This window comes from Falco punctatus (assembly GCF_963210335.1).
Source record: "Falco punctatus genome assembly, chromosome: 2".
In the NCBI taxonomy this organism is placed as follows: Eukaryota; Metazoa; Chordata; class Aves; order Falconiformes; family Falconidae; genus Falco; species Falco punctatus.
In genome coordinates, this window is record NC_137581.1 from 16071521 (window position 1) to 16089882 (window position 18362).

The following is an 18362-nucleotide window of genomic DNA, read 5'->3' on the forward strand; positions in this document are numbered from 1 at the left end:
AATTAACCTAATTTATATTTATCACAGGGATGTTAGTGCATAAGACTCTGGTCATAGAAATCATTGTCAAAAGCTTTCTGACAATAAGTTTCAGAACCTGGCAGTCTGCATTTTTGGAGTTTGTGCTTGGGTTTGTATGCTTCTTTAAAGGAGCATCCCAGTTTTTGGAGTAACCACCTGCTTTCTAGTACTCTTGATGCATTCAATGTTTCAGAAATACATAGAGGTCAGAAAGAAGGAAAACTTCCAAAACTTCCAAATGGTTATTTACATGTTTGGGTTTTTTCAATCTAACATAGATTACTTTTTTTTTTTTAACAGACGCTTGCAACATCACAAGGCAATATTCTAGAAAATAAGGATCTGATTGAATCTTTGAATCAGACTAAAGCAAGTAGTGCACTGATCCAAGAATCGCTTGCTGAATCTCACAAACTTCAGAGTTTCCTTGATAAGGTAGAATAATATCTTAATCTTTTATTGCTGTTTTTTTCCCTACTAAAAGGGAATTTCTCTATATAGAGAGGTTATATACATCCAAAGGAATATAAGATTGGTAACACACTAAATAATTTTTTTTGAGTAAAAGATATTTGGGATATGCAAGTACAGAAAGTATTTTCAGTAATAAAATTAATTTGTTTTACACATGCTTTATAGCTACACAGTTCTAATTCTACCACTTTGAATTAGTGGAATTTTCCCCAAGGACTTATTGGCAAGTAATGGGTTTTGCCTTTATTTTTGCTATCTCTGGTTGCAAACAGTATGGCTTGTATGATGTTCTTACTTAATATATCCCTTGTGTTTGCAAAAATTTAGGTTGTTGGTGATGCTATTCATCTGGCATGCTGTTTTTGTAACACGTTACAGAGCTTTATCTCTGTGTTCTTATTTGTTTAATTTAAAATATTCTACTGAATTTTGGGATGTGTTCTGTGGTGCGAAGAGACCTCAGTGCCCTAGGGTTTAATTCCCAAAATGTTCTTCATAAATTTTAAGAAAAAAATTACTAAAAATGGTTTCTTCCAATTTTGAAAACTAAAAATAATGTTGAAGTCTTGAGTGCATGCCCCTCAATTTGAAGACTGGGGAAGGATTCAGTTTTCTAAAGCAGTGGGAGCTCATCCAAATGTTTTTTAAAAGGGTTGAATAAATGTTTGTGCAATAATCAGTAGATGGCAGTAATGTACTGTTTTTTTAATATTTTTTTTTTTTTTTTTATCCACAGGAGAGGGATGCTTACCTCCCCTTAGCTAAGAGTGCTAGCAAGATGTACTTTATTATCTCTGACTTGTCCAAAATTAATAATATGTACCGGTTTAGTTTGGCATCTTTCCTGCGGCTTTTCCAAAGGGCTCTGCAAAGCGAACAGGTATTTTCTCTTTTCCTGAAGCTGTTAATGCTGCGGAAGAATCAATCTGCTTTCATCCTTAGAATTTTTTAGTTGCTCTGGAGATTTTTAGAAAATAATGTACAATCAGTGATGATAAAATGTATAACAAGTAGTGATGCTGAACTGTTGTACTTTAGATATTCAGAATACAGACACAGGGAATTTTTAATGATCTTACGTTACATATGAATTGTAAAATTGCCGTGCCATCTGAAAAAAACACAACCCTCTTATTTGTAATTTCATGCTTGCTCTTTGTCTAAGGTGAATTATGAAAACCAGGGTTGATTATAACTTTACTGAAGGCTTTATTTAAATACATTAATGATTTGATCTGCAAATAACTCTTAATTGTGTCAACAAGGGATAGAATAAGAAAAGACCTATATTTCTACATGGTTCAGTTTCCTAAAGGAAGATCAACACGTTGTCTACTTTTACACAGTTTGTAAGCGTACATGCAGACTGTCTTGTTGAAAATACTTTTCTGTATTCTAATGGTGATATAATTTTATTACTGAAGCATAGAATTATGGATTTATCCCTTGTCACCTGGCTCTTCAGATCTAAAAGCCCACACTGAGTAACGATGCATTTTCTTTTTATTCAGCATCTCCAAAATTTATCTTATTTCTCTTTTGTTTCCACCTTAAAAAGGCATTCACCAGCCTTTCATCATGTTGCTTTTGGATTCTTTATTCTGGCATCTGTCGTTACAACTTCTCTTCAGCTCCAATCATTACCAGAAATGGTTTTGAGTATGCGAACTTGCCCTCTTTTAAAGTTCTGTACATATTACTTCTTTTCCATAACGTGAGCTTCTAACTTCTTGTTCTTACGTTCACACTCTTTCATAATTTCTTTTCTTCCTGCCTATTATGTTACCTATTTCATGCTCAGCTTCTGATTTTGCCTTCTTTGCTTTCTTCCTTCCTATGAGATTTCAAGGATATTAATGTTAAAAGAAACTGTTCTGTCATTCTTAACATATTTACCTGATATATAATGTTTTATAATGTTCACTGTCAAAATATTCAAGGCCAAAATATTCATGTCTTAATGTTTCAGCATGAACTTCTCATTTTATCATCTACCCATTGATAGCTGCAGCCAAGTTTTATGTGTTTTTAGAACTAGTATGTGACATACAGAGTCCAGATTATTTCTGTCATTCTGCTGAAATTCACAAGGTACATAAAAAGATTTTTACTTCCACATGAATTTTTGAAATCCAAATTTTCTTTATAGGATTCAAGTAATACTGAAGAAAGAATCAAGTCGTTTATTTGCTCATTGAAACATACAGTGTATGAATATGTTTGTCGTTGTTTATTTAAGGTAAGATTGTATTTATTCTGGCTTTTATGTTCACTGGGTTTGAAAGTATTCTTTCAGCAACCAACACTTGATCTACTTCAAATAAGTGGTATTGTGGCAGTACATATATAATACATGCAAAAATTTATACTTGCAATATTTAACTTGCAAAATGAGGAGAACTGAAAATTAGGATATGACAGAATTAAGATTGATTATGCACATTTCTCCACAGATCATTTTTCTGATGGACAAAGTTATTCTCAGTCTAGTCCTGCTTCTGCTTTAACTCTGGCTCCTCATCTCTGCCTCTTTCTGGCCTCATGGCCAGTCCCAGGCTTCGCAGTCTTCTGAGCACTCTTATTCTGTTCACTCTTATTTCTAGCATTCCTAGGTATGAGTGTTTGACCTAGCTGTCATGGTAAGGTTTTATATGGTGGTTTGTATTATTTGGTTTTGTTTTTAAAAGGGAACACCCTCCCCCCCCCCCCCCCCCCCCCCCCCTTGTAATATTCTTTTTTCTCTTTTCACATCCTGCCCCAAATCTCTACCTGCTAGCTTCTTTGTTTCTATCTGTTCCCCTGTTCCTCCATATAATGTTCTTAATGTATTTTTTGTTTGCTTTGTATTTGAATCAGGTGGCTTTTCTCTTCTTGCTTTCTTGGTGGAAACCTAGAACAGATATGCCTTTCACATTCAATTTTAGTTTTTACTTTCACATGAAACTGTCATAACAGGAGGTGTTTGTCTTACAGTACCCGGCTGAAGAATGCATAGTAGGTTGGCATAGATGATTTGAGCAGTAGTACAAATCATGCATGTCTGGAGTTTGATCAGTCGGAATGGAGAGATCTTGGAATATTTTACACTTCCTCCCCTCTCCCCCCAGTCTAGCAACACTATATTGAGGATGCAGAGGTAGCAGATATTTCTAAGGATTTTGGTTTATTGAATTCCAAGTGGATTTTCATGAAATATTCTTACAATAATTTAATGTCTGTGTTTGAAGTCATGAGTATGTGAAGCCTTCTAATAAGTCTTCGCATCTTTTGAATATTGGAAGGCAGCTATTTTTATATATCAGAAAAGATTAAAAATTTCAAAAGCAAGGCACAGAGGAGAAATTTCTAGTAGGAAAGATTTTCACTGTGAATTATCAGATTGGAGTTTGGAATATACTGAAAGGTGTTACTGTGCAGCTTCAAACTAATGGTCCATCTGGTAAATTTTAAAGATTGCTGTGACATTGAGGCTTTATTAGTACCTTCATAAGTGGTATAGCTGATACAAGTTTTTGCCTTTTTAAACATGTTAGAATTAGGAAGGATGGTTTTGTCTGTCTGTGGTTTATATTTATGTTTGTGTGTACATAGACTTCATGTATGCTAGTAAGTGAAGTGGTGCCAATAAATTTCCTAAGCACTGGAAATGGCCCACCTGTACTCTTAATTTGTCAAGATCGTTGCTGTCTTAGATTTGGCTTGGGCCAATTAGCATTCTTCCAAACAATTCCCTTTTGAGTTTTGGATACCAAATCATCCAGGGAGCAGTTTGCATTTGGATTTGCTTGCAGACCTTGTCTGAGAGGATGGAAGAATTGAATGTTGTGGAATTGTTCTCAGTGTCATATGATGTTCATGGATGTATTTTATTTATCGATACAAAGAGGACTTTAGTGCTTTGCATGGTTTGACCCTGATTCCTAGTTGGGGCCTGTTGCCCTCAAGTCCTACCCCTGTAACAAAATCAATAGTAAATGCATGCAAAAATAAAATATGATGTCCTTTTATTTTTTTTAATTGTATCCTTGGGGATACTTTGTACCATACGGTTTTGTAATTGAAAGAATTAATAAAACAGAACTGTTTAAAGCAGCAAGCAACAACTTTATATATTGGTATCCATAGAGATACAAATTATGCCAAGAGTTTGTTGTGGCTGTCATCATGCATTTCTGCAGTTACCCAAATCCAGTGTAAAGCAGCTGTGGCTCATATGAATCAAGTTATATTTAACTTCTTGGTAGTTTCCAAGGTTGGTCATTCCAAGGGCGATTACAACTAATAAGGATATGATCTCTAAGTCACATATGTCCCTTTAGTCAGTCAGTCATAATTCTGGAACCTAATCAACGAGGTAAACTATTAAATAATACATCTGTATTAATCAAAATACACATGCAGATGCAGTTGTTATTTTTACTGCACATGAGCAAACTTCCCAAAGATGATGAACGTCTTGAACACCCATACTCCATATTTTTGTTCTTGTATCTGTTTCTTGGCTGATGTGTCAGGCTTGTAAAAAGGCATCTGTTTGAGAAAGCAGTAATAATAAAAAAAAGTAATTTGGCCCTCATGGAATTTGGCCTTAAAAATATAATATATTTTCAGATAAGAAAGCCAATTATTAGTCAAACTGTTCATCTTATAACTTACAATGTGTGCATAGTATTTCCTAGAGTATGCTTCCTCATATTTGGTCCTGTCTCCTCTGAAAAGTCCCATGCAATTAATTTTTCAGTAATATTCTTGGTAATTTAATATTCCTCAGATCTGGTAATTCTCTGATGCTAAGGACAATCAGGCTGTCATTTTGAGGTATACATAAGGATGTATGTGGGAAATGCACCATGGGAAATTCAAACAACATTGTCAAGAATAGAATTGATATTTACAGAAGTGCAGGTGTGTTGTGTTTATCAGGTAGCTGAGATGCCTGTGCTTTGCAGATTTAATCCAATCCCGTACATCACTGATTTTTCTTAATAGTCTTCCTTTTCACCTCTGCTTTATGCTATTCAGTTGTTTCACTTTCTTGAAAGCAAAAGAAGAGGTACTGCCTTCCTTATGCTTACTTAAAATTTTATATGAGAGAAAATACGTGCTTATCTTCTATTGTACAGTAAAATGAATCTTCCAGATTCCAGCCAGACGTTGAAAATTGGAGGCCTCAGTCTAGGTTTCTGAGTGATCCTGGTTTTCTAGAGTACCAGCTTCCAGTTTTTGACATTGACTTCATTAGTAATCTGTGCTTTCCAGCACAGCTTTGGTAAAATGCATCTATAATATGCGAATCCCAGTTTTAACAAGCTAATATTCTTTTAAAAAAAATATTGTCTTGAATGTTTGCATGCCTTAGTACATGGCTCCATTAAATCCTTATTCCTGGTTTATTGCTCCAGTGCTTAGAGACTGTTTGAAATTCAGGTGATGCAACAGACCTAGGAAGAAGCAAGGAGGTTACAGTTGTCTTTCCCCACACCCCCCCCCCTCAAAATTCTGTTTCAAAAATTGGCTGTAAGAAGATTTCAAGCATTTCCTATGCACAGTTTAAAAAATAATGGATTCTATTTAGTATGTTTGCTTTATTGCAAGTACCTGTTTTTTCTTTTTCACTTGAATTTAGATGCACTTAGATACAGGGCTGGGGTTAGTGTTTGTGTTGCAGAGGTATGTAGCAATTTTGAACATTATTGGGGTGATTTAGGATATGTGTCGTGAAGTCATTGCTATGGAATTAGAGGTATTTTATTAATGAAATGTTGTTACTTATAAAAAAAAAGCTGAAAGGTGACTTTTGATGAATGTATAAATACATTTTCACTGATTTTATTTCAGGCAGATCAGCTAATGTTTGCTCTGCATTTTGTACGAGGAATGCACCCTGAACTTTTTCAAGAGAATGTAAGTGCTAAAGGAGAAAATCCCCAAGTGATTTGCTTAAACTTAATATGAAGAGTAAATAAGTAGATAAAAAGGTTTTGCTGGTAAGCGTGGGGCTCAGAATTTTAGATTTATATGCTACTATTTTTCTGTGATAGTTACTTTTGGATGTCAACATTATATTTATTAGATTCAAGTGAAGATTACCATGAGAAAGGTAGGTAAATAGTTGCCTTTTAAATTTTCTAGGATCTGAACAAGTTTATAGAGAGTTCTTCCAGTTTCTTGAAGGCACTGTATCAGTGTTTCCTGCCACCATGTTTCTAGACATTTATCCATCCTTTCAGTTAAATACAGATATTCCTTTATAAGTAAAGTGATGGATACAGACCTGTTTGACACTTACCAAGGGTTTCTTGCACATCATGTCTTTATATTGAAATGCAGAAAAAGAGTGCAAGACCTAGGGAGAAATTAAATAAAAGTCTGGTTCTGCAACCTGCAGTTGAAGACACTTAAAGTATCTTTCTGAAAGGTGAAATAATGAATATACCTTTTGTGCATATCAGCCATTGGTTCTTCAGTGTCTAAGAAATCCCTGGACCACTGATCATTAATGTCCTTATTTGCAGCACTGTCTTCAAGAGTGCACTGTATAAAGAGTGTCCTTGTATGTTTTTCTCCGGCCGCATAAGTATTGGATTCTTTGCACCATAATGGCCTGTCTTTGAGAGGAATGATGAACTCATCCTGAAATGGTTTATATTTTTTATAGTGTAGTGGCATGCAGCTGATACAGGTTCAAACGTAATAAAAATGGCTGTCCATTCCGTTTTCAGGCAAGTGCTGCATTATTCATATATTCACAAAAAATTGAGAGGTGTCGTGTTATTTTTGACAGTGGTCTGAACGAGGCCTAATCTGCAAATGTCTAATTTATGGGGAATTTACCTCTTGTTTAGATGCTAACCTATTCCTAACAAAAATGCAGCAGAGCTTTAGTACTGCTAATCCTTATTTCCATAGGGCAGCACATGTCTCGGTTATAGCATGTTCCTCTCTGGGTGTTAGATGTTTGCCCAATGTGGAGTTTCATAGTTCATTTACACTTTTCTGGTAAAATGCTAATTTCAGTAGTGATTGAATTGGTAACTAAAATTTAGACACCTGTTAAAATTAATCTGAGCAGGTTATCCTAGGCTGTCCTTGTAGGAAACAGGAAAAAACCAGATCTGTCAAAGTAGTAATTAGTTTGATCATAAATGAATTTTATAAAATAGGTTATATAGTTTACCACTAAAATCGATTACTGCTTTCCATTGCCCTTACAGGTAGACTAGACTAGACTAGCTGGCTGAGATGTAGATGCTGAAGTTGTACTTGTCTATATTGTAGTGAAATTAATGTCTGCCTGCAGTAGAACAATATGCACTATTGACTAAATATTGCTTCAACATGGCTGATTAGCAGGAATCAAGACACATTTAATTATCTAAAATACCTACATGGAATGAGGAGACTAAGATATGGCTTTCTGTACTAGAAGCTGGAGACCAGAAGGAGTATCAAGTGATAGTAGATGTCAGTTCACTAGAGGAGAGTCCATTATAGGGTAAAAGGTAAAAATCAGATAATACATTTGAAGGAAATAGTGTAACTTGATTATATGAAAGATGTGGGTTTAAGGTACAAGGTTTGAGAAAGGTTGGTTGAAACTTCTTGATGTCATGAATGCAATGCAGTTTTATTGCAAACATATGGAATTGACCAAGTGAAACCCCACAGTCTTTCAGCAATGAAGCTGCCTAATAAAAATAACTGAAATTAATCATGTTGGTAGAGGCATACCCTGGCTACTCTTCATTATTAGAACCTCCCTAATTCATCTTTATTATTTCTTTTCAGCTTCTGAAAACATATTTCTAGTCTTTGTGTTTATAAAGTGGTGAAGGCAGCAACTTGCAAATAGTTTTCTGACTAAATTAAAGCCTGTCTGTCTAGGCTTCTAAAGTTTTTTTTAAGTACCGCTTTATGTGTTGGTTCCTATTGTTTAGCATGCATTTCTGTCAGCTATTGGAGCTCTTAACCAGCTTAATCTAGGTTAAATATAATGCACTTTCCTGCGATATCTGTGTACTCTAGAATTAAAACAGGCAAACAATATCAATAATTTTCTTACTTCTCTGAAAGGTAGAAGTTATTTTAATTAAATTGTTAAGAAAAGAGTGCTTGTACAAAATATTTATTGGGGAAAATGAAGCTGAAGTGTTTTTTCTTTTAAAGTTATTTCTTTTAAAGCTTTTAATCTGATGAGGCTAGAAGTTACTTATGCTGCTAGAGAATTTAGTATTCTCAGTCCCCGTCCCCAGATTTCAACCTTCTGCACTTGGAAATTTTTTGCGTAGTGATGAAAAATTTATAGTAGAACTTCAACATTACACTATCGAATACCTTGGCTCTTAGTAGAGACATTCTCTTTCTGAATCAATACATATAGATTTTACTGAATAATTTTACATGTCTCTACATATGGTACTTCTGCTTTTCTTCACAACAATATTACATGATTTCTAGTTTAAAAACTGAGAAGCCTTCATGTATATTATTCTGTGCATGAGCATTTTCTTTGCAATTGGGAGAGGAGCATCAGTTTGTAATTGAAAGAGACAGTGGTTTCAGGACTTAGCTAGATGGGAGCAAAAAGCTATGCTGTGGTCTATATCAGAGTAGTACTAATTGATTGACTTTTTCATTTGGAATGTTACTGTTCTCTTTAATAATAATAATAATGTTTATATTAGAACTACAGATACTGATTATGTTAAATTTAAACACTTACGAAGACTTTTTAGTGTATTTTTTACCACATTCAAATACAGATTTATGCCATTTCTAGTATGCTTTTAAATACTTACCTAATTTGTCTTAAAATGATTAAAAGATATCTTCCTGGATATAAATACCAAGTCTAAAAGATTTAATCATACATAAATGCAACTTAAATTTCCCTTTCTTAATGCAACCAAAGTATTCCTAATAGCAATCTATTATATCAAGTATTCCTCCTGTTCTAATAATTGCACCTGTTGGATACTATAACATGAAACACTATCAACACATGGATTCTGTAGTTACCTGTTCTATGTGGGCTGCTGGTGCCCTATCAGGCAGTACGTGTGTCCTTGCCAGCCACGCACATTACTTCTTGCTGGCTTATAGTTGGGCAATCTGGGTGGGAGCTGTGGGTGCTAAGAAAGGATAGGGCTTCTGCTTTTGTTTCTTCTTCTTATAAAACACTGCAGTCATTTAGATTGGATTCAACAAAAGGAATTGTATACTGGTAGTGTTACCTAGAGTTTTAAAAATGTCTTATAACTCTTTCAGAATCTAGGCTTTAATTTGTTCCTGCTTTGCCCACATGCTACTACATATTAGTCTTCATTCTTAAAGATGTCATGTGACTTATGCAAGTTGTTCATTTATTCCCCTTAGGAATGGGAGACTTTTACAGGGGTGATGATTGGAGATACCATAAGAAAATCAGTAAGTTACGTTTATGTGTGTATTTTGAAATAAGAAACATTTAGATAAATCCTGAAAAGTGAAAGTTTTATTCTGACTATATTGTTTAATTAATTGTATACATACCTTAAAGGAACAAAAAACCTTCTCTTGTAGTAATATAAAAACATTAAATTTTTTTGAGCTTTTTGAATGTACCCACTCATTTTCTAATTTGCATAGCTTTTTGCCTTTCTTGCTTTTTTTTCTTCCTGTTTCTATTACCAGGATTACAATTTGTGTTTTCAATGGTATGTTTGAGGAGGTTTTAAGCCTTCTTCTGCAACTAAAATCAGTGTTTCTGAGTATCTTTCTCTCCTGGTATCATATATGAGTTGTGCTTTTTGTATGGATTGATGGGATTGTCCACACACTTTGCTAACTTTGACATGCTTTTTTCCCCAGCCTCAGAGCTCTACATCTGGAGATGTATTGTTATATTTTCCTAGGAGACAGAGCTAGCTTAAAAAGCTTCAGTTGTATTTTTGACCAATCATGCTGTAGTTTACCAAGTGTCCCTCCATTCTGTTGAATCTGTATGCTTTGAAAATAAACTTCTGGTAAAAAAAGTTAGAGAAAGCTAAGATTTCTGTAGTCTTACCCATTATAGCTCCTCTTTGAACCAAATATTTTGACAAAGGATTTGAAAGGCGCTTTTAGGAAACACGAGCCTGATCAGGAATCATGAGCTCAGTCTTTGCCTATTCTTTTGCTAATCTCCTCCTTCATTCAGTGTCAGGCTAGCTTATTTCCATCAGGCTTAGCTGCAGTTTTCATCATTCAGAATTACTTTAAACCTTTAGCCTTGTTTAGATATCTATCAAGGTATCTCATACACCCCGTGGTACAAGACAAGGAACAGTGTGAGTACCTTGTTTTTAGAATATCCATGACACCATGTTCACATGCATGCTGCCGGAAGTGGCAAGTCACTTAAAAAAACACAATAATTTTCTTACTTAGGCAGTCGTTTGCTTAAAAGATCCTTAAATTCTCCCTTTCTGTAGCCCTTAGCTGACTCTATGGTGTTTTGCAATTCAGTGTGAATATAGAAGTCCCCTCTTCACCTTTGTGGAGTCTTTGTAATTCAATTAAATGTTAGTGAACTTGGTGATCGTTAAGTATTTTCTTGCTGTAGGCCATTTCAAGCTATGTGAGATCTGAGTGTAGAATGGAATTTAACACCAGTCCTACCTCTACCTCACCTAACACACAACCATAAATTTTGGAAATATTGTGGACATATGTGATTCAACCCCATTTCTAACTGGAATGTATATTGCAGACCCATCTCAAGTTTATTCCTATTTTTTGGAATTGCTTCCAGGTTTCCTACTTTTGTTCTTTCTCAAACTTCATAACTCATGGCTGAGACATCCTTTCACAAGAAAGCTTTCCTTTTTTCTACTGAACATTTAAGATTACTCTTGAAGTTGTTCAGTGGTTGAGAGATCCAAGTACATTTCCATACAAAGATTATCAGACTGGTTAATGGGTACTGTAAGATTTTTTTATAAAAATGATACAGTGAATACAGAGATTCTACTGGAGCTTAAGCTATGTTGTTCATCCTTAGAATTTCCTCCATCTCCAGCATTGAAGGAGCAGAAAAATAGAACTGTGGTCAAACTTTACCAGTACAGAGACGTCCAGAAGCAATGCTTTGCTTATGAATTACCACAGATTTGACTTTGGTGTGAAGAACTGTCGTCTTCATGACTACAAATATGTGCAGTGGAGTTACTTTTTGAAGTCAGTTGCTCAAAGTGCATATGCAGATAGCCAGTCATTTGGGTCATTTGTTTTTAATAAAAAAGGAAACTACCTAAGAGTTGAGTATCTTGTACAGATACTCTAAAAGATAAAGTATTCTCAGGCTCAGGTTGTTAAGCAAATGTTAATGTGAACAGTATATCTCGGATTTAAATCATTGGTAGCTTTTGTTATGCCATTTATGAACTTATCAAAAGACCACAGAAAGATTGCTGTTGTGAATGCTATTTTTATTAAGAACATGGGTTTCACAGTCTTATAAGCGACTATAGTGTTTGCAAAAAAAAGTTTGCATAACTTATGTGTTTAACGTAACTTGCTTCAATAAGGATTCACAAAGAAGTGTTCGTGACCAGATTCCCTCTTGGATAGAACAGGACCAAGCCTGGGCAGTAGCATCTTTGAAGGTATGCGTCATGTGGCGGGTTGAATTTAACTTAAAAGGCCTTTCGTTTTAGCAAATACTAATTTGGACTTGAATATTCAAATATGTATTTGTCAGATGGAAATATTTTGTTATTTTAAATTGTTTATTCTATCTTTCAGAAACCATGCCTTAATATATACTCACTTAAAAAAAAACCCACTTTTTTTTTTCTTAATCTCTTTTTTTTTTTTCTGAGCCTTTTCATTTCTTCTTCTCTACTCCATCTAACATGAATTTCTGTGCATGTGAATGAACATGTCATCTTACTGAGATTATAAAATACTGTAAGCTTGCCCAAGGTACTGCCATTTCTATAGAAAGAAAAATATATAGAGGAAAAATTGCAAAGAATATTTAAATAGTTGCAAGTATCTCCTATGTAATGACTTTTGCAAACTGCTTCGTATTGTATTAAAAACCATAAACTGTTAACTGGGGAACTAGTTTTCTACTTACCAGATTTCCATGCGGATCTTTAAAGGTGTTTCAGAGTTTGTTACTGCTCAGATCAAGTAATTTCAAACTAAAACAAAAATGACTTTGTTTGGTTTACCTTGCAAGAATCAGTGTTGAAGCCCTCTGATCCTGAAGGGAACAAAATGAAAATACTAGTCCTTGAAATTCTGTCCTAGGCTCTTCTCCTGCATGTAGCTCAGCAGCAAGAAGGAAGACCTTGACCAGCTTTTGGCAAGGACTTTTGCTGCTGAATCCAGAGTTCATTATTTTTCATTTCTCTTCACCAAGAATCACGAACAATTGCAATAATGGTGTGGCAAGCATGATTGTTAGGAGATTAAACAAACAAACAGAGAGTAACTGGGTGAATCAGTAGCATGTACTGATAGAAAAAGAGCCTGGTTATGATTAAAGGAAAAAAATTAAAAGTGAAGAACCTAGAAGTTTAAAAAAAAAATATAGAGCAAATACAGACTTAGCATTTGCAGGGAATAGGTAAACAAATGGTTACTTTTAATACCTACCACTTTCTTCTTTAACTCTGAGGGTAAAATTGAATTATGTGATATGCACAAATATTTACAGGTTTAGGGTCACAGTGATATTTGGAAACTAAATAAATTACACAATGTCCAAATGGCTATTCTTTATAGTTAAATATGCACTATTTGCTTCATAGATTTCTCTCCCAGGTCTGTATCAGACACTTTGCTTTGAAGATGAAGGTCTGTGGCACACTTTTTCTCAGAGCTCTGTGTGTGAACAAGACTTTCCATCTACTATTGTGAAAAGAATTTCCTTGTTTCAGCAGGTAATCTTTTCATATTAAATTCTTTTAAATAATTATGAGTTCAGCATTGAAAACGAGTTTTATATCTGAAGAATATAGGTTTCAGGCCTGGTTGATTTATAAGCAGTGACAGTATCTACATTGTCTTACAGCTTAACTATTTAGTTTAAGGATTTATATTTTTTTTAATATTTATTTATTTTATATTTTTTCTGTAATGCTTATTTAGTTCTCTCTTATCTGTCTTTTTTGTATTGGTGTATTGGCTGCAACTGAGTATACCCTGTAAGGAAGCAAGCTTTTTATTAATATTCACAGATTTAATTTTATGAATAAGTATTAAAATTCTTTCTTGGTTGCTTTGTTACTGCAGAATTTGTCAGCTTGTTGAGCATCATCGGTTTAGTTCATTGTTAAATGTGCAGACTCACACATCTGACTGAAAGCCACAAAATGCGGTAGCAGCCACTGTTTATTAGGATATTAGTCAGGAAATACTGCTCTTCCTGAAAGCCTGATGATTAAAGAACTCGCCAGAACTATTGGAGAGGGAAGTTCCTTCCTCCACCGAGGGAACCTTCTCCTCTGGAAGAGAAAAAAGTTATTCCTTTTGTGATTATGGAACTTCACTTATGTTCAAATGATGCAGTGATTTTCCATTGACGTCACTTCAGATAAAATGAAGGCCTGTCCAAAGAAGGGATGGGGTACAAGACAATGTAATTCCATGCCATTTAGCACTTAAGGGCTCTCTATTTGGAGTTTTTGTGGAGGAGGAGAATTTCTAAAATAGCATGCATGGAATTAGGAACAAACTATTTTGGAAAGAAATTTGTCTGAGTCATATTTGATTTGATGAAATGCAGAAGAGCAATTCTTAAGTGTGCAATGGGTTGTCAAAAATTCTGCTTTTCTAGGAAAGTAAATCTGGAATGATCAGCATATTATCTAGTTCCTTGTGTAGAAAGTATTAAGAATGTTTCTGTTGATGGAACATACTGAAACTACATGGTTACATTTATGTCACTCATAATTTCATTTCTTTCAAACTGTATGTTAAACTTAAAAATAGTGCAGTAGCACTTAGTTAATCCCAAGCTTAAAAAGTAGTGCTTTCCTAAAAATTTAATGAAGTTCAATTTTTCCTCCAAAACTAAAACCAGATATTCCAGACTTGGAAACCAGAATGTGGCGATAGGTTCAGTATTGTGGTTTGCAGGTCAGCAAGTAAGGGAGTAGAAGAAGGGGTGGCAATTTTAACAAATCCTTTCTACTGAAATTGAATTAGTCGCCTGCAGTTGCCTGCAGTGAACACTTGCAAGAAGTTAACTGACAAAGAGGTAGCTGGTCGGGGAACTGCTAATTTAATTTGTATCTGAACTGATTAGCTCTTCATGTTCTGTAGTCTTTTGAAGAACAGTAAAAGCATCTGTAGAAATAGGATTTTTGAAAGTCAGAATGCCTCAGAAAAAGAAGTTAGATGTAAAACTCTAAAGATGTGCTTAAACAAAGGAAATTCTTTCATCACTGATTATTTTGCTGTAGTACTGCACTGAAATCAGAAACATCAGTATTCCAGTTAGGACATTACTGCCTAAATACAGGTATAGAATTTAGATGGCCAGTATAAAACTGTTTGCTTTCTGTCATTCTTGCTACCCATGTAGCTACCTTTTTTTGAAAATATTGTAGAAAATGTTCCAGCTTACAAATAGATATTAGATGTAGATCTATCTTCTGATTCTATTAGTAGGATGAGCTACTTACAAAAGAACAATTACATTAGATTATTTTGGAAGAGAATGATGAGATAGCTTTATATTTTTAGAGAAAATAACTTTGTTTTGAGAAGAAGTTTAAAGAATTCAGCCTTCTTAGAAGAGCGTTGCTTTTTAAATTGTCACAATATACTTTTGTAAACTCATCTCCCCTGAATATGTTTTATTTTAAGGTACTTGTGGTCCAGGCTGTCCGACCAGACAGGCTACAGAGTGCCTTGGCTCTTTTTGCATGTAAAACCCTAGGTAAGTTAATTTTTTACCAGGTGTTTCTACACAATAATAAGTTTTGTTTTTTGATTTTATGTTTTCTCTTTTAGAGTGTTTCAATACTGTGATTGTCTGCCTGTTCTAGCCTGTCTGTTTTCTCTCTGAGGTCTATTGTATTCAAAGTTTGGGACTTAAAATTCCAAATAATCTTAATATTGCAATATACCACACCAAAGCCTTCTTTAAGCTTTTAACAGTTAATGACAATATGCGTATGGAAGATGAATAGTGAATGATGAATATACCTCACCAAAGCCTTCTTTAAGCTTTTAACAGTTAATGACAATATGCGTATGGAAGATGAATAGTGAATGATGAGTGCCTTACTGGGGTGGACACTATAGTCACCCCTGCATTACGTGGGGACAAGGCAGAATTTTTTGTTTTAATGTGGTACAGTGTTGGGACAGAAGTGAGATTAAAAAAGAAGATTAACTACTTACTGTCTTCCAGACCGCACTGTATTATGTAATTGGCTAGGTCTATCTTGATACCAGTTCCTTGGAAGCATTCTACAAGGGAATGGTTTTTTGGTAAATGAAACTACAGCCTCACTGAGGAAGATAGACACCATTTGTAGGCAAAGTTTCATCCACAGATTTTTTTCGTGCATACCAGTGAGATCTTATTTTGAGATCATGTCATAAATCATGACTAACACGTTCCAACTAATAAAAGGGTTTATGCCTATACGAATATTTTTTTTCATATTTTTTTCTGCCATGTCTTTTTCAGGGTCCTTGCTCTGAAACTTCTTAAACAAACTGTTTCACTTAGTTCAAAAGGGAACTATTAAGTTTCCAATCTCCTTTGGCTGTTTTCCTGTGAGAAAAAAAGAGTTCCGAAAGAGTTGTAATAGCCTACGAGAAAACCTTCCACTTCTGTTCTATCCAGATATGGCTTTTTCCTTTTTTCATCTTTTACATATATTTTTAAATTTATGGGTGAAGGGAAATTAAAATAATTTCTTTTGAAGATAAAGTTCATAAGAATTTTCTATAAACGTGTTTTGTGGGCACCCGAAGCATGCTTGTTTTTTTATTTTGCATGCTATACTGAAATGCACTATATTAGCAAAAATCATATTGACAATATACTTCCAAATCGTTCCATATTGATCATTGAGTTGTTTTGGGTTTTTTTCATATCTGCTTTAACCTAGTTTTTGAGTCTGGCTACATCAGAAGTAGTATTTAAGGAAGCTTAATTTTAATTACCTACATTTTCATATTCTTAAAAAAAGCAATAAAGATACACAGAAAGAATATCAGTGCAGGCTAAGCAAGTATTTTATTCTCACACACCATTTTCTATAAAGTAGATCAGAGTTCTCATGGTCACATTGCATCTAAGCCAAAATAAAAGCTTGCCAAAATAATAATAATAAAAATATTTCCTGCTTTCTCTATTGGCATTGTTAATGGTAATAATACATCTATGGTTATTTTTGCACATTGTTTTTCTATGTACAGATCACCAACTAAAGGAATTTTAACAAGCATTTTGAGTTCAAGTTCCAGCTGCTGTAAATTGGTTTAATTGCATTGTCTTTAGTAGACAAGTTCTGTGAAAAGTTGTTCATTGAGTTGCTGGAAGCTTCATCTGTTTATGAAAAATGTGAAGTTTGCACCCTCTGCCAAACTTTGTATTTATATGTCAGGTCTGTCTGTCTTCCCCTTTGTTTTCCCTTTCCCACTTCAGACATTTTCTGAAAAGTTACTTGCTCTCACATATGCTTTTTCTTCTCATGTCCAGATGTCAGTTTAGATAGTTAAGATTTAAGAAATTCTGTCAGAATATAACATGGAGGCAGAAAAGTATGTCAGGAATTCCCACTCTGATTGCATAGTTATTATCTGGAATATGAGTGCTTATTTATTTACCCTGAAAACACTGGACTCCTTTTTTTCAGTTCTCTAAACATAGTCCTGGCTGCATATAGCTTCTCTCATATTCTTATATTCCAGCTCTTCTCTTTTTGTATGTTTTCTTGAAGACTTTACTGTAAAGACTGCAGTTTATATTCACCAAGCTGGAAGGCCAGGTGCCATTTTGATGCTTGTGTCTTTTTCTTAACAATATAGGGTGCCTTCTACCTGCATACTGTAAGAATTTTTTTCTTATAGGACCAGTTTTATGATCTCCATTAAACATAACTTTGACAGCCAGATGATTTCTAAAGTGCTTAATGATGCACTCCATCCTGTGTAATCACTTTATTTCCATGATAATTCTAATTCTAGGAATAAAAGAATTATCTCCATCACCTCTGCATTTGAAACGTCTGTATAAAGAGACTCTGGCAATTGAGCCCATCTTAATAATTATTTCTCCTGGTGCCGATCCTTCTCAAGAGTTGCAAGAACTTGCCAGTGTTGAAAGAAATACTGAGTGCTACCATCAGGTCAGTCTTAGATAAGCATAATGATTAAAAACCACAATGTGTAAAATTTTACAGAAGTAATATCTGTTGTACCTTGGTTTTTAATGAAGTTAGTATGTGAAAGCATGGGTGTCTATGTGTTTGTTGTTCCCACCTATCTTGCCATGAACTTCCGATATCATTGGCAAAATGGGTTGGAGAGACGCAACGATCCTCACAGAAGTAGAATCAGCATGAGAGGTATTCCTCCAACTTGGAGAAAGGAAAAATGAGTAGATGGAGGAGAACAAAAGAGACTAAGAATTGTCATACATGCTGAAACATTATCAGTTTTAGTGTGGAGTAATTGAAATATGAACAAAACCCACCAACAACTAGACTGCATAATTTTCTCTGCTTGTAGGACTTGCATATTTCTTTATTCAACAGAAAACATAAAATCAGATGTTCAGTGTTTGTGAACACTTCGGTATTTCGTGAAATTCTGTAAGATAGTTTGAGAAGTTTTACAAGTAAGTGTTAACCAATTAATTGCTGATGGGAGTC

At 34.5% G+C, this 18362-nt stretch overlaps 1 protein-coding gene across 1 annotated transcript in view; it reads left to right on the forward strand.

Annotated features, from left to right (window-relative positions):
* Nucleotides 1–18362, forward strand: part of DYNC2H1 (dynein cytoplasmic 2 heavy chain 1) — a 176376-nt gene that overhangs the window by 81412 nt on the left and 76602 nt on the right. Inside the window, exons 68-76 of the mRNA XM_080376468.1 lie at nucleotides 322–456; nucleotides 1232–1375; nucleotides 2645–2734; nucleotides 6334–6399; nucleotides 9871–9921; nucleotides 12042–12119; nucleotides 13275–13406; nucleotides 15337–15409; nucleotides 17677–17837. Coding sequence (XP_080232594.1) covers nucleotides 322–456; nucleotides 1232–1375; nucleotides 2645–2734; nucleotides 6334–6399; nucleotides 9871–9921; nucleotides 12042–12119; nucleotides 13275–13406; nucleotides 15337–15409; nucleotides 17677–17837 — 930 coding nt within the window. The remainder of the gene's footprint in view (nucleotides 1–321; nucleotides 457–1231; nucleotides 1376–2644; nucleotides 2735–6333; nucleotides 6400–9870; nucleotides 9922–12041; nucleotides 12120–13274; nucleotides 13407–15336; nucleotides 15410–17676; nucleotides 17838–18362) is intronic.